We start from the raw sequence: 16,773 nt of genomic DNA on the forward strand, positions 1-16,773 counted from the left end.
GAGTCGTTCGTTCTTTTGTCACGTGACTCCTATAGACGATATTTATAATATGTCCTTAGCTGTATTGTAATATTTTCATTACTGGATCTATAGCCAAAATTTGTGTATGTTTACGTATTTGGGCGTCCGTTTTTTGAAAATGCAGCACTTTTTAAAAATTCTTTATCAAAAGAATTAAATGAACTAAATGACTCAAAAAAAAAAGATTCGTTAATTTTGATGAAGAAGATTCAAAGAACCGAGTCACTAAAATGATTCAAACTTCCCATCAATATATACAATGTCATTTGCAGGTTCATACAGCGTAATTATTCTCTAATACCACACATAAAACACACAAAAACTGCAAATGAACAATAATTTCACTGCGCATGCGCTGCTGTAACACATGCGCTGACTGGTGGCGACGCCATGTGGCTGAAATTAGGATCCGCGTGAGGCGGTAAATCACTGACTCCACCTCACTCACCCGCGCGCTGGTGTCGGTGCGCCCGTGTGCTTTTCTTCTTATTGCACGCTTGACCATCAGAGTGCAACCCGAGACATGGCAGCGAACCGGGTGGGCAGACGGTATAACAGTAAAGTGCACTCTCCCAGCAGAGGCTCGGGCCGGGAGTCAGGACTGAGTGTACAGAAGAGACAAGCCCGAGTTACAGTCAAATATAACAGAAAGGAGCTGCAGAGGCGCCTGGATGTGGAGAAATGGATAGACGCGGGGCTGGACGAGCTCTTCTTGGGAAGGGTGAGTACTGTACCGGGGCAAATTATTAACTAAGCACATTTTCATTTAATTGCAGCTTATAAATTATATCTAAATCATTTTGCTCATACATTCATTCAGGCTTTGAAGCTAAATAAAATAAAGAACAAGTTCCAAAAAGGGTGGTGACCTGTCAGGAGCTCAGGTCTGGGTGGGATAAGAACATGCATTCAGCATTCACTATGAACTATGATTGCATGCATGTGCTTCATATCTCAGCTCCCTGTATTTACAGTACATGGCCCAGGGATTTCTTATCAACCCTGACTGTTTGTGTAGCACACAACTCCCCTGTATAATAATTATAATAATAATAATAATGATCCAGGTGGAAAATGAACTCTCTGATATTAAGATTGGGTGATACAGGATATAAAGTGGATTGTTTATCCATCGCATATTTATAAGTATAATCAGTGAAAATATTTACTTATTTTGGGTATACAGGGTGAGCCTCTTCTCCTGATATCATTTATGTATGATTTTATCTATTATATACACACACAGTGTATGTATATGTCTTCAACCAGGAAGAAGTTTGGCAAAATAATTATATCTAAGAGTCCTCATGCGAGAATGGTACAAGGAAGTTGGGAGACAGAAATAAATAACATTAGCTAAAAAATTATGCCTCAACATTTCTATCACGTTTCTATCCAGTATAGTTTTTAAAATATGGTTGTTCATAATCAGCGGAGACTGTATTGTTACCCTGGAGCTCAGGGGTAGCCGGGTAACTTAGTGTTTAGCACTGCCGCCTTGCACCTCCAGGGTCCGGGTTCGATTCCCACCTTGGGGTCTGTGTGCATGGAGTTTGCATGTTCTCCCTGTGTTTGGTGCATTTCCTCTCACGTTCCAAAGACATGCAGATTAGGCGAATTGTGACCAGATGTCCTACTCTGGTTGTAAAAATGTTGTACTAATTGGCCTTCCTGGTCCCTAGTTGGACTAATAAGATTTCAGGATGTATGTATGTAGATAATTACTGAAACAATTACTTTTTGTCATGACAGAAAACATTAGCTGTATAACATTGTGGTAGGTAAACAAAGCAAACATCACACTGTGTGACTTGAAAAAGGTGTGTTGAAAGCCAGGTGCATGGTAGCATGAGTCACTGGTTGTACAGTAAGATGCCATTTAATGTAATGCAAAGGGGGAAAAATGGGGGAAAATGTTGTGTTTAGAAGCTCGGTACCAAAATGTTATGATTTCTAGACTTCTTTTACAATGCATTATTGTTTCAAAAAAGTAAAAATATCTGAACAAGAATGGCCAGTTCCCAAGTGTCCCTCATAACTACAGTGATAAACACTTACTATGTCCAAACAGTCAATGCTCAGTCATTGAGGAAGTGTAGTGTGGTTTTAACTAGAGCTCATTAAATCTTTAGAACATAAAAATGGTGACTAATAATGTATTGGCAATGCAGAATCTGAAATGTTTGCTTACCTGCCTTATTGTAAAAAAATGCAAATCTGTCCTCTAGCAGTACTTTCTTACTTGTTAAAGTGCTTTTCATGCAAAAGGTTATTCTTGTTATGGCACAATTTTCTTTTTATTATTTCTCATTACTGAACTACAGTGTGACGATTCAAATATAATGCTGAATCTAAAAAAATAAAATCTTCCATCAGTCACAAAAACAGTCAGTCCAATCTCATGGTGTTTTGTATAAGTAACTGTGGTTAATTATTTGTACAAGATCCCCTTTCTTCACGTATCACTCTATCATGACTCTTTTTGTCTATCAGGATGTCAGTGTTGTCACCATTCACCTTAACAGGATTATGCACCCCCCTCCTGACAGCATGTTTATTAAGGTTCCAACAAAAGCACAAAAGAGCACATGTGTACCCCCTGCAAGCACAACGTTTATTACAGTGTAATGAAACGGCGCCCTGGCAATTTCATTTTAATCACTGGAACTAAACAATAACGGCCATGAGGCCACACCTGCTCTGTAGTGACCTTACTCCAGATTCACATACGGATGCCTTTGCCATAACAGCATGAAGATAATCTGATAGTTGCTGTGCACTTGTACAGTTAGTAGAAAAAAACTGATGTTGTAGAACCCAGAAGAAATCATGTCCCACAGCATGGTCATGTCTAAATGACCGTGTCTGCTGGTCTTCAGTGCTAAAGAACAAACACAGGCTGTAATCAGACTCCCCTTTGCAACCCCCTTCATTTCCGGAAACACCGTAACCTCGACACTTCTGGAGCTGGATAGCCTGGTCTCAATGCTAATGATTCATGGATTGATTGATCTCTATCTCCTGGGGTGTTAAAGTGTTGGGGGCTGGGGATGTAAAGACCCCATATGTCAGTGTAATACACAGAAAGGCTTGGTGCATCAGCATCCCCCCCTTTGTCCTGATACACCACTTCCCCTCAGCACCACTGCTGGATCACATGCTCCATTAATTAGAAACATTAGACTAAAGAAACTGAGATTAAGAGTCCAGATTAACAGGGCAGATTGTTATGTTAGGCTGCGCAGTGTTCCCGTAATATAGTTGTATAGACAGCTGTAATACACTTTTTTATAAAAGTCAGAAAAGAAGAGTTTTTAAAGATGTGAGGATTTAATGGCGACACAGACAAGCATCATTCATGATAATAGTATGATGTATATTATTTGAATATAATATTAATTATATTATCATAATATTAGTATATATATATATATATATATATATATATATATATATATAAAACTTATAGCAATATATTTTGAATTAAAATAAATATACAAGTTTTTCAGTACCTCAAGAATGTATAAATTGTTTTGCCTGACTCTGTATATATGATATATTGATCTTTTATTGAACATTTACTTGTTATATTGGCAAAAACGCATGAGCAGTACATGTTGTTTTGATAAAGAACTACCCCAGTCTGGCCAGCTGTCTGATTGACCGAATGTCTCTGCCCCTATGTCCCTTGGGTATATGAAGTGAAAATGGCTTTTTAAAGCATGCTGCCCTTTGTGTCAAGCAACAGTAATAAAGTTCACTCTGTTCATGGTGAGGTTGAGAAATCAAATACAAGCAAGTGAAATCAGCCAGTAAATGTAGGATAAAGGCAGAGTGAGAGCGACAGGAAATGTCTAATTCAGATCGCTGTTAAAATATATAAACACTAGCACCAGACTGGGTATCAAATCTGGCACAGTGAGAGACTATTGTACTGTATAATGACTGTAGAGTAGGTCAATGCACATATTATACAGTACATAGTATGAATATGAATATAGAGATTTATTTTCCTTAATGTCATGATGCATTCTTTTTCCAGGGCAAGACTAATAATGCTTAGAGTCTGAGTCACACTTCATAGACATATGATGACATGATGACAGCTGATGATGTTTAAAAATCATGACATCTCTCTCCGGCAGCAAGCAAATCTCTAAAGTGCCTCAGCATTCTCTATTACAATTGAGGTCCCGTTAGATCTTACCCACTATATATGATTATTACATACTGTTATAATAATTGTATTGAAAGTCTTATGCATATGCATAGGGGTGATTCCATCTCAAATCAACCAGTGGGTTCCACCACATGATCACAGATTTAGCTGATTTTTTCACCAATTGTTGGTATTGGCATGAAAATAAAACCCACCATTTTTTTTGTCCCAACTCTCGCTTGTTAAAAAATGGCAGCCATCTTGATTTTTGGCCTCGACGCGCTTCGAGACGTGCCACGCCCCTTTTTGAAATCCTCTTTTCCTAGATAACTCACTTGCTATATGTCATATGGAGATGATAATTTTTCATGTAGATTCAGATTCTGCAATTAGAATGTGGCTATCTCTTGTGGTTATGGAAATATTTTTGAAAAACCATTTTTTGTTTTCGACCCCCAGAACCCAAGGTCTGCATGTATACATGTCACTCAAAAAAATAGGGGTTACTTTTACATTACCTCTTCTTAAAAATAAATAAAAACCTGCCCTGTTTTATAAAAATGTTTATGCCCTGTTTTATAGAAATAATCAAAAATGAATTGTCCAGGTTTTGCAACATTTTATGATTTGACACACAGAAATGCACTGCAATATGTGTAGAATACTTAATGCATACAAAATCTGTTCCTTTCAAAGTGAAAGTTACCTTAAATTCTTTTGTAATGCATATCTAGTCAAAGACTGATAATGACGTTATTCATCTCTCTACACCTAAAGGACTAATCACAGTTTTTGTTTCATCACCCTGGGTATCTGATTCTGGAAGAACAAAGCCCACAAAAATGAGTTCATGGAATAAGACCAAAAGGGTACATGTACATGTAGGAGACCTGTCAAGTTGCAGTGACACAAATAATATCAACTAGGAAAGGCATGCACTTTGTAGCTACCAAAGTCATTTTGATAGGAAATGCCTCCACAAATTTGTAAAAAAAATATATAATTCTTGTACTGGCTGGCTGCACCATCTGAGAAGTAATGCACATGATTTAAATTTGGTAGAAGAACTTTAAGTGGATTCATGAGAACCTTAATAAACTTGTGAACAACAATAGCATTGTGTTCCCTTTCATTACTGACAACACAAAAACTTTAGCAACTCAGTGAACCATCGTTTTCACTACCACCCCTATAGTAAACCACGAAGGGATGCAGAATCACCTGGGATGTATCCCAATGAAAACCTTGAACAGCATCCTGACAAATGAAAGAATAGCTTTCGGCAAAATCCATGAGGATAACAGCCTCCTCTCCAATGGGAAGTTTCTCTTTCAGTTCTTTTAAATAAGCAGCTTGGGCTTGGCTGTATAGTGATGAGCTGTGCAGGAGTCACATTTTTCACAAAGTCTCATAATGAAATCAGACACTGGCAAAGACATGTCAGAAATTTTGCCATGGCTTTTATGATTTCACTGCTTGAACTGAACAGTGTCATCTGGGTCCAAATCAGCATTTTCAAATATACCATCAAGATTAGGGCTGGGCCATATTATACCTTTCACGGTAATACCGGTACAATGTTAGGCAATGATAAGAAAATGAAATATCGCGATAGAATATGGGTAAAATGCACATGCGCAGTGCCTTTGTTTTCATACGCTTATGACGGCGGCGGAGAATGAGAAGGGCGAAAGCGGATCGTTGAATGAAACAGATGAACCAGAATTGGTTTGTAAAAATGGTGCAACTTCAGTAGTGTGGAACTGGTTTGGTTTTCGCCCGTCAGATACCCAACAGAGCACAGTTTTTTGTAGAACATACCAAGCAAGTGGGTCGGCGTGGCATTTACAGAATGTCTGGGTTGAAAAAGGGGATCTCATTCATTTCAAGGCATCTGTAGCTTGAAGAAATAGCGTTTATTTTATTTTTTTATAAAAAATGGAATAAAAATAATTAAGGAAATTTTTTGGACTACAAAGAGGTGTACCTTTTGTGGGTCTCAGATCTAATTATTTTGGTACCAGTTTGGGGTCACCAGGTCATTTGACCTAGAAGCTATTGAAGAATTTTTTTTTTTTTTAAATAAATAAAAAATTAAAATTAAAAAGGAATGAAGACATATCAGGTGTACCTTGTGTGGGGCTCTAATGAGATTATTTTGGTACTAGTTTGGGGTCACCAGGTGACATGACCAAAAAGCTATTGAGGAAATAGTGATTTATTTAATAAAAATATATAATATTTGCAAATTAATTCACAGTACTCAATTAATTTTATCTATTAACCAGATGAACCAGAATTGGTTTGTAAAAATGGTGCAACTTCAGTGGTGTGGAGCTGGTTTGGTTTTCGCCCGTCAGATACCCAACAAAGCACAATTTTTTGTAGAACATAACATGCAAGCGGGTCGTCGTGGCGAAGGGAGGAAACACCACAAACCTATTTCATCATTACATATAGCAAGTGAGTTATCTAGGAAAAGAGGATTTCAAAAAGGGGCGTGGCACGTCTTGAAGCGCGTTGAGGCCAAAAATCAAGATGGCTGCCATTTTTTAACAAGTGGGAGTTGGGACAAAAAAATTGGGGGTTTTTATTTTCATGCCAATACCAACAATTGGTGAAAAAATCAGCAAAATCTGAGAAGTGATGGTGGAAAATTTCTCTTCCACTGATTGATTTGAGATTGAATCACCCATAGACTTGTAAAGGACAAGTAAACCTAGGTTAGGCAGAATATTTATTGCTGGTATGGTCCCTCCTTTAGCCTCTGATTGCCTGGAATATCACAGCATTGTGATATTGAGCGTGCACCGCAGATAATGTGGAAATACAATTTGAGACCGCACGATTGAGAGTTTAAACAAACAAAAATACAATTTGACCATGACTGATTAGTTTGTTTAGGGAGAGAAGTGGTTGAGGTGTAACACTGAATCATTTCACTAATCTCTGATCTGATTGGTGTTTTGTGTTACACTGTGTGACTGTGATCGATGAGTGTGAATGTTATAGCATCTGAGATTGACTTTAAGTAAATAAGCGAACATGTGGATGCAACATGATCTGAATACATCAAGTGAATCGCCGTCATTCAGAAATAAGATTGCACGTATCGTATGTTTGAATCGGGATTCGAGAATATGTTATACACCCTCGCCTTGGACCGTTGCGGATATGTTTGCTCTAATGACCCGTGTTTTGTCTCATTGTGGTGCTTCACATTACTGCTTTTTATTATCTCCACAAACTGGTTTTAAACTTCCCACAGGGAGAATAAACATGTATAGATCTTTCCATTCATCTTTGAACTTTTGTTTTTTTATAGTCACTGGCGTTTGACACATAGTTTTTTTTTCTTCGTTTTTTGGGAGCTCTGTTGAGTGAAGCGTATAGCCACGCCCACCTCGAGAAAAAAAGCGCTACATTACTGGTATATTAATTATTCTCATTTATTTGAAAAGCATCATGGTCCGGATAGAGCTATCTCTCTGTCCGGATCCGGACATCGGTCTGTCATTTAGTGATGCCTAGTATAGTGGATTCTACTAGATTAGACAGACAGACAGACAGACAGATAGATAGATAGAAAAATAGATTTTTCTAAGAAAGCATCAAATTCAAAATATTCTTCACAGTGCTATTAGTGTCTTTGTTCAAGGTTTCAATTTAAACATTGAACTTGTGCTAGAAAATGCAAATTCAGAGAATTTAATTACACTTCTTTAAACTAAATCAAGTTTAAAGTACTATTTTATTTCATTCTGTTTAGTTCTATTTCTTCTTACGTGTAATAGTCTTTCTGTACAATGATGGCTAAAACATAATTCTCATTGCTTAGTTCTTTGTTCTCTAAGTCACTTGTATTTGACGTAAATAACATTACATAAATGTAATTAAGTGGGACAAAGTTCGAACCTTTTGCAAGTATGACAATATGTGTGTAGAGATGGCCATAAATTCTTTTTCAGTAGCATTTAGAGTTAAAAGAAAGGTCACCAAAGCCCCGGTAGGAGATTCAGCTTGGATCTTTCTCTGAGTGACCTTTCAATGGTGACATTAGTTTTAAAATAGTTGAAGTAGTGTCTCAGCACCCTGTGGCTCTTAGTAACCTTATTATCAACCAGAGTGCTAGTGGCAGCCCAAAAAGCATGAGAAATTAACTTTTTAAACTCTTTTATTTGTTAACAATTTAAGAAACTACATACTGTAATAATAAATAATATCATAAATATATCACAAATTCTGAGTCTAAACTGTTAGTGCTTGGCGTTTTTTTTTTTTTGTAGTAGTAGTACCAGCTTCATCGCCGCTGCTCTCACGCTTGCTTCTTCTTATCCTGGGCTTGTAGTGCACTTGCAGAAGACGCACATGACAATGTACGCCGGACATGTGATCAAACTTCCAAGCGCCTGTTTATATCTTCAGAAGTTCGTAACTCGAATGTTCATATGTCGAGGACTAGTGTTTACTCCTCATTGACTAGCTTTAATGCAGATTTAGATTTAGGTGGTTGGTTAATAAGTGTACATTCTAGGTATTGCAGGTAATGTAAGGTCAATTTTTTTGGAAAATGTACAATCAATGTTCAGCTCTAACGGAAAATAGCTTATTAGATCACTTTTACTATATTTTTAAAGTTGTTGATTTTATTGTTTTATTTATTATTCCAAATGAATTTAATTGATTAAATTTGTCCTTTTCAGTTTAATGTAATTAATATTGATAAACACTGTAGACGTAGTTTTTGCCATAACGATAAATAATCCTAAAATTTCCAGTTTGACTAAATTTTGTTATGGCATCAAGCCGTGTATGTGGTGTGACTATTCCCATCATTACCAAGAGTTTTAGTTGGAAAAGTGCTTACTCATGTTATGTAAATAGTCGGGTACACTGGAAATCACACTCGCCCTACTTCCGCGTTGAGCAATCCAAAAACTCCATTATTGGAGTGAGCTTTAAAACCAAACAGAGGTGTGTACGATGTCAATCACAGTGTCCTTTCAGCCTAAGTGCATTTAACTGAAATCCAGGCCAAACGGCCTAATCTGTTTTCTTGTCCAGCCTTGAAATGAGCCAGTTACTCTGTTGACCTTTCAGCAAATCATGCAATGTTTATCTTAAATAGCGCCATGTGTTTCTGAAGGCCTTTAAGAAGGGTGGAGTTTGTATAATCCCCATTTTATAGGGATTTGATTTTATTGAGCGGTGGTAATGTGGTCCAGCTGTGGGATTGAGCAGGAGGGTAATGATGTCCCGCCGGCTCTTTCAGGCTCACTCGCTGTATTTTTTTTTTCGAGATTTGTGCCCCACTTATGTAACTGTCCTCATGCGGTAAGGCTTGCTAACCTTCCTCGACAGCTTTAGGAGTCACGCATGGCTGAGATGTCATGGCCAGTCAAAGGAGATTAGATCTTTAATAAAGTTCATTGAAGGTGACTTACAGATAAGTGAACATTCTATACATTCGTCATGTTAAAAACGGACAGTAGTTACAGTATGTCATTAAATTCATTTATGGTACACGTTATATAGGATACATATTTGTATTCTGTTGTTAGACCTGTTGTTTTATTGCAGTATTTACTCTGACAGTATAAAGACAGCATTGGTCACATCGCTCCTCCTGGGTTGAGGGTTTGAATCTCACCTCTGGTGATTGTGGGTGGACATTTCTTCCCCTCACACCTTGCAATGGGTTGGCACGTCATCCACGGTGCACCCTGCCTTGTGCCGTAAGTTCCATTGGATAGACTCTAGGACCTCCATGGTATTACACAAAATAAGTGGCATGGACAAAGAATGGATTGATGGATTTTTGTACTGAAATCTAAATATATATTTTATATTTATATTTATTATTTTTGCTGCTAATGTACACTTTACATTGACTGTAACTCTGTTTATGAATATAAACAAAGAAGATGTAAGCATTAAACATATCTCTGAATGAGACAGCGGGACAATAAAAAAATGCCCTGTGGGTGATGGAGTGTCACATGAAATCTCTGTCTCCCGCTGCAGGAAGAGCACATGCCCGAGGAGGTGAATATTGATGAACTTTTAGACCTGCAGAGTGATGAGGAGAGGACCAAAAGGCTCCAGGTACGACCTTGTTCACCAGACATTACTTACAACACTTTAATATACGTGAAAACAAGTCATGTAATCCATGATTGTTTATTTTTTACAGGATATTCTTCATTTATGTAACACTAACACAGAAGTAAGTGACTGTCTTCTCGCACACATTTTCTCTTCGTATCAGTCTAGCAGTAACAGACGTCCTGGTACGGTGGTCTAGTGTGTATAACAACACTGGTCTGTGTTCTGCTGCACAGATCCACTACACACACACATAAACACATAAAGTCCAGCATGATAAAGATCTAAAATTTTTATATTTATAAGTAACATTTTCCCACAAGTCAGTCTGGTCACCTTATAAAGCTTGTTAAAAAAGACAGCAGGGGGCGCTAAAGGTTATAAACTGCTCGTTCATCCAGACAGAATAAATTACTGGTTCATACTTCTTTTTTTTTTTTATTCCTTTTACAGACTTATGTCTGTTTTGTTATGGCTCATATGACATTAGCATATTCATCGTGATAGACAATCATGCTTAGCTAGCATGTTAGGTACAGCGGGGAAAATAAGTATAAATATGTATAAAATAAGACACATCAGCATTTTTTATCAGTAAGGGCATTTCTAAGTGGGCTATTGACACAAAATCTCCACCAGATGTAGCCAACAAGCCAAATATCGAATTCATACAAAGAAATCAGAACATTTAAGTATACAAGTTGAGTCACCACAGCAAACCATCTGATTTGCACACAACCTGGTACAGGTTTTACTCCAGATGCCCTTTCTGAGGCTAACATTTAACCCGGGCTTTTTGGGTAGTTAGGGATGTGGCTTAAGCCTGGATCCTCAGATCTTCAAATTAACATCCTAAAGCCTTAGCTGCCTGAGCTCCCACTCCCTCCAAAACCAAAAGAAACCAACTAAACTTTTTTCAAGATTTTGAAAAATAGAAAGCATCCTAGGGGTGGTGTAGTGGTTAGCACTGTCACCTTGCACCTCCAGGGTCCAGGTTCGATTCCGGGCCAGGCTCGATTACCGTCTCTGTGTGTATGGAGTTTGCATGTTCTCCCTGTGCTTGGTGGGTTTCCTCCGGGTACTCCGATTTCCTCCCACAGTCCAAAGATATGCAATTAGGCTAATTGGCGTTCCCAAAATTGCCCACAGTGTGTGTGTGTGTGAGTGTGTGTATGTGTGTGTGTGTCCTGCGATGGATTGGCACCCTGTCCAGGGTGTACCCTGCCTCATGCCGTAAGGCTCCTGAGATAGGCTCCAGGTCCCTGTGACCCTGAATACAAGATAAAGCGGTAAGAAGATGAGTGAGTGATGAGTGAGTGAAAAAGCATCCTGTTGTACGCAGTGAAGATTCTGCTGAGAGCAAAGTTTGGAGCAGGATATAGTGGTGATGGTGTTGTATTGGTCACATTGATCCAGTGCCACTGGTGGCTTAATGGTATGTTACTTGCCTGGGTTCGATTCCCACCTAATGCCCCAACCCCAGCCACTGGATGCATTGCCATTCCCAAGCCTGGATAAAATGGGAGATCAGATGGTCTGCTGTGGCAACCCCTCACCAGGAGCAGTTGAAAGTCCAACGCTGTATTGAAAACCTGAATCACTCTCCTATGCTCTTGCTCGGTCACTCACTTGCTGAGTATCCATGTGTGCACCTAGACATTAAATCTATGTTCTTGTATGTATAGGAACATGTACTGGTACTCCTGACTAAGCACATTAGAAAGCAGCATTGGCTCAGGGGTAGCTCAGTGGTTAAGGCATTGGACTACGGTTCGGAAGATCCCAGGTTCAAACCCCACAACCAGCAAGTTGCCACTGTTGGGCCCTTGAGCAAGGCCCTTAACCCTCAACTGCTCAGATGTATAATGAGATAAAAATGTAAGTCGCTCTGGATAAGAGTGTCTGCCAAATGCCTAAATGTAAAGCATCCCAATTGTTATCCAATACCAGTTTTTGCCAAAATTCAGAAGCAGGAATATGCATACATCGTTTTTACAGAAAATATAGGTTCCCCAACCCATGACTTTTTCTTAGGCAAGTTGCATTTCTGGTTCTGGTGTTCTGTCACTACTTCATGAGTACAGAATGGAGTCACAAAATAATTACCATAAACATATCCAGCAGCGAACTTACGAAAGCTTGATATTTATTCAGCTGGGATAGGGGTGTTTGTGCACCATTGGTTTGTCGCCATAGCTTTTTGGTGGACTGAGGAAACATTAATAATGACATAGCCTGAAACTAAATTAAAAAAAGGTGTTGTTATTACATTTGATTTCTGCTTTATGCTAATGACAGGGTACCCCTGTAATAGGCAGTTGAGAGCCCACAACCTGCTGTATGGTCACCCAGCAGCTCTTTTTGTTTGGCAAAATTTCAACCAAATTCAAATGTTTTTTGTTGTGATTGTGGTCACCATGGTGCAAACACATTTCTGATATATTATTCACTGCCAAACTCCCCTTCCCCTTTCCAAATTTTTAAAAACATGCAGTACTGAGCAAAGGTCTCAAGCCACCCCTTATTTAATCCTATTTCGCTTCCAAAGAACCAGACTTTCTTGTATTTTTTTGTAATCTTGAGGACTTTTTTGGCTCTCATTTTTGGCAAGATTTTCGCTCTCATTTTCAGTCCAGTCGCTGTACTTCAGCACCAGATTCAGAGGAATGTTTTTTGTTTGTCAAGCCACAGTATGAATTATACATCTAACTGTAGGCATGAACCAGTGAGAAACAGGTACAGGTGATAACAGATGTTCAGGTTGGTGATTAGTACACTGGTGATGCTGAATGCTGAGTGGTTGGATCAGACGAGAGATAAATGAGGTTGCTGCTGACGTTGTTACATAAACAACGTTGTTGGGTTTTTTGTTGTATCTTGAGGCATTTTGCAGCCTGTCGCAGTAAAACATTTGGTCCCATTTCTTTAATTTAATCTACAGTACGTCATTCGATTCAATTTAATATCAAGAAAAGACGGGTGGCTCAAGAATTTTGTGCAGTACTGTAACGTAAAATAGAATTTGTGCGTAGTTCTTAAGGTGTAGTGCTTAGCACTGTCGCCTTGCACCTCCAGGGTCCGGGTTCGATTTCCACCTCAGGTCTGTGTGCATGCTCTAACTGGACTGGGTGGGTTTCCATCAGGTACTCTAGTTTCCTCCCACAGTTTAATAACATGCAGATTAGTTCAAGTAAGTGTGTGTGGACGCCCTGTGATGCATTGTCACCCTGTCCTGGGATAGGCTCCAGGCCCCCCCCCCCCGCTACCCTGTATACAGAATAAAGCGGTATAGACTGAGTGAGTGTGTATTCCGTAGACACTGAACTTTTTTAAATGCATTCAGTTTTTTGCTATAAAACAATTTTAGTAGTATTATAGAACTGGTTTATATTGAATACTAAAGAAATTTTCTAGATTTATTTTTATTTTATTTGATGGAAAATGACTAATGTAGCATTACCTTCCCCCCTCCCCCCCATTTCAGGCATTTATTAAGGAGCTGGTTTCGAAGCTTCACGGCCTGCAGAAACAGGAAGACCTCCACAATGATGGCATTGAGCATCCTCAGCTCCACATCTTCCCCAAGCGCCAAAACTCTGACAATTCTGATATAATTTAAGATGCACTGACAGCACCTCCTGCTTGTGTGAACAGACCGTTTCCTGTTTAACCCTACCAACAAGTCACCACTGTTTAGTTTTAGTATTGTCGTTTTAACACGGACTGCAACTGAAATGCATGCAGAGCATTGGCATGGAACTATTTTCAGTATTCAACCTGTAAAACAATATACAAATACACACACGCACACACTATTTATTTTCTATTTAACATGACTATTGATGTCTGGTGGTTCACAAGTACATTTTTATTTTAGTTCAAGTGAATTGTGTTCACTTTCTTAATGTGTTTCCTGTATGAATTGTGAAACATTTTTTCCACTTTTTGTGATGACCCTAGTAGTTTTAATCCTTTGCCGGATCTATGTTTTTTTTTTAGACTCAAACTGTATAACAATTGAAACATTTGAAATAGCTCTAAGGATATGTTGAAGTTACACTGTACCCACATGGAGGCTTAATGGAAAGTGCTATATACATTATGTGCTGGTTCCATCATGGTTATTTTACTGTGCAGGACCAAAGATTATATCATTATTTTTATTATTATTGTGTATTTAAAGTCTTTACGACTACTTTGTTTGTCCAGATTGTTTTATTATTATTATTCCTGTTTCATTCTTCTTCAGTAGCCTATTCTGGGAACATGGGGCACAAAGCAGAGACTATTTATTAGAGTAGCCAGACCATCTTCCAGTGTGTTTTTTCAGAGGTGGGAGGAAACCAGACAGAGGTCCCGGAGGAATGCCATGTCTTGGAGAAAACATGCGATCCTCCACACAGTCAGTAAACCGGAGCTGTAAGCTGTGACACACTCGTCCATCATGTTGCCAGATTATTATTATTATTATTATTATCATTATTATTGTTATTATTATTATTATTGTTTCAGAAATAGGCGAAGAAAATCATACCGTTTCACTAAATTAAATATGATTTGCATTTATCTTTTTACACAAAGCTCTGCTGAAATCTCATAAGGTATTAATTTATTGGCTGCTGCTACCTATACATTATAAGCTGCTTATGATCACAGTCATATCAACATATATATAGACCAATTGGTAACTTTATGAGGTCCACCTGTGTACTTGTTTGTTCATGATTCAGTCAGCTTCAGGGAATGTTCCGAATAAACATCAGAATAGGAAACAAATGTGGAGATTTAAAAAAAAATCTTTTATTAATTTGCCTTGTAACCTCAATTTTGTGTTCTTGGTTAATTGGAGTCGAGCCCAATGTCCACTTTGGCATGTTTTGAATTTTAAAATGCGTATCTTCTCAATATGGTTATGTTGAGTGATAATTTGAATTACCATAGCCTGAGTGTTTGCTTGGACCAATCTGGTGATTCTGCCTGAACTATCTAATCAACAAGGCATTTCCACCCACAGAACAACCGGTGTGTATGTGTGTGTGTGCGTGTGTGTGTGTGTGTGCGTGTGTGTAAAAATCCCAGGCGATTATCAGTTTTGTGATTATTCAGACTAGCCTGTCTGTCACCAAGAACCATGCAATGCTCAGGCACTGAAATCACATTTCCCTCCAGTCTGATGTTTGATGTGAAGATTAACTGAATCTTTTTATCGTGCAGATGTTTAATTGCATATTAAAAAGACCAGCTTTTGATGTTTAAACAGAAACACAAATGAGATTTGGCTTTATTATTTTATGTTTAAGTAATCGTTGCATTCCTCACTCTTAGGCACATCTTGAAATAACATTTTCGGGATTCTACCCCCTTTTTTTATTATTATATTTTATAATTTTTTTAAAAAAGCTTTTACATAATATTGGAAATTTGCTACATGTATTAGTTTGTTAAAACAGAGGTTTTCTTGTTTTAATAAAGGAATCTCAGTTTATGATTTACAGAATGTCTAAGAATGTTCTATTAAAAAAAACGTTTGGAATATATGAGTATATTCCTTTATTATCTGTGAGATTTTATAAAGAGAGTCATTTAAAACATGTATGCTATTCATATAACTCCATGCACTTTTTATTCAGATACAATGAAACCTCGGATTGCGAGTAACACGGTTTGCAAAGTGTTTTTTAGATTTTTAATAAATTTTGGCTTGAAAAACGAGCAAGCCTTGGTTTACAAGTACCGAGTATCATGTTTCACACATGCGCTTCTTGTTTTGACGCCGAGCGTTATGTGATCACAACTGAGCCAATAGTTTTTCTCTCTTTTGCACTGCGGGATTGTGGGTAATCATCTCCCCTGCTGGGTCTTGGTGCGCGTCTCTCACTGCTTACTATAACACTGTGTCATACACTATAACATTGTAAGCGTGTGTGTACACCACGCGTATACTGTTTATTATAACCCACGTGTGTGCGTGCATGTAAAGCAAAATAAAGTCTTGTTAGAGAGGTTAAAGATCCATTTTCTCCCTCTCTGTGTCAGCCTGTCGTTATGTGTGTGCGCGTGTAATTTGACACACACTCTCACCTTTACGAACATCAACCCCCCTCTCGGCTTCACACACACACACACACTCTGCTCTACACAAAAACACTGCTCGGTCGTGATTCTTTTCAAAGGTAAAGTGCAGGTTCATTTGTTTATTTGCTTTACTTTACAGTAGTGATTCTATTAGTATGCTTTTACGCGAGTGTCATTAGCGATATTCCTTGCTAATTTTTCCCGACAAAACAGTCTTTCTGTTAATGTGTGTGTTAGTGTGAAATTTAGGGGAGAAAGGTTTACTGTGTAAGATGAGAGAGGGGAGACGGGAGGGGCTGATACCTCCAGTCTTCTTACTTTAGATTCACACGTACACAAACACACACACACACAGTGCCTGTGCACATAAACGGAAACACTTATCTGTCGGGATTTAGATTTACATTTTTTAA

At 38.2% G+C, this 16,773-nt stretch overlaps 1 protein-coding gene across 1 annotated transcript; it reads left to right on the plus strand.

The window, feature by feature from the left end:
* Window positions 1-464: 464 nt before the first annotated feature.
* Window positions 465-14,258, plus strand: ppp1r14ab (protein phosphatase 1, regulatory (inhibitor) subunit 14Ab). The gene is made up of 4 exons (XM_053507782.1): window positions 465-742; window positions 10,205-10,285; window positions 10,374-10,406; window positions 13,770-14,258. The coding sequence occupies exons 1-4, from the start codon at window positions 545-547 to the stop codon at window positions 13,902-13,904; spliced, it is 447 nt and encodes a 148-aa protein (XP_053363757.1). The 5' UTR covers window positions 465-544; the 3' UTR covers window positions 13,905-14,258.
* Window positions 14,259-16,773: the final 2,515 nt, after the last annotated feature.

The sequence above is a fragment of the Clarias gariepinus genome, chromosome 11, assembly GCF_024256425.1.
Source record: "Clarias gariepinus isolate MV-2021 ecotype Netherlands chromosome 11, CGAR_prim_01v2, whole genome shotgun sequence".
In the NCBI taxonomy this organism is placed as follows: domain Eukaryota; kingdom Metazoa; phylum Chordata; class Actinopteri; order Siluriformes; family Clariidae; genus Clarias; species Clarias gariepinus.

Coding starts and splice junctions, on each gene's coding strand:
- ppp1r14ab (XM_053507782.1), top strand. CDS start 545: ATGGCAGCGAACCGGGTGGGCAGACGGTATAACAGTAAAGTGCACTCT. Junction 10,286..10,373: donor AGAGGACCAAAAGGCTCCAG/GTACGACCTTGT, acceptor TATTTTTTACAG/GATATTCTTCATTTATGTAA. Junction 10,407..13,769: donor TATGTAACACTAACACAGAA/GTAAGTGACTGT, acceptor CCCCCATTTCAG/GCATTTATTAAGGAGCTGGT.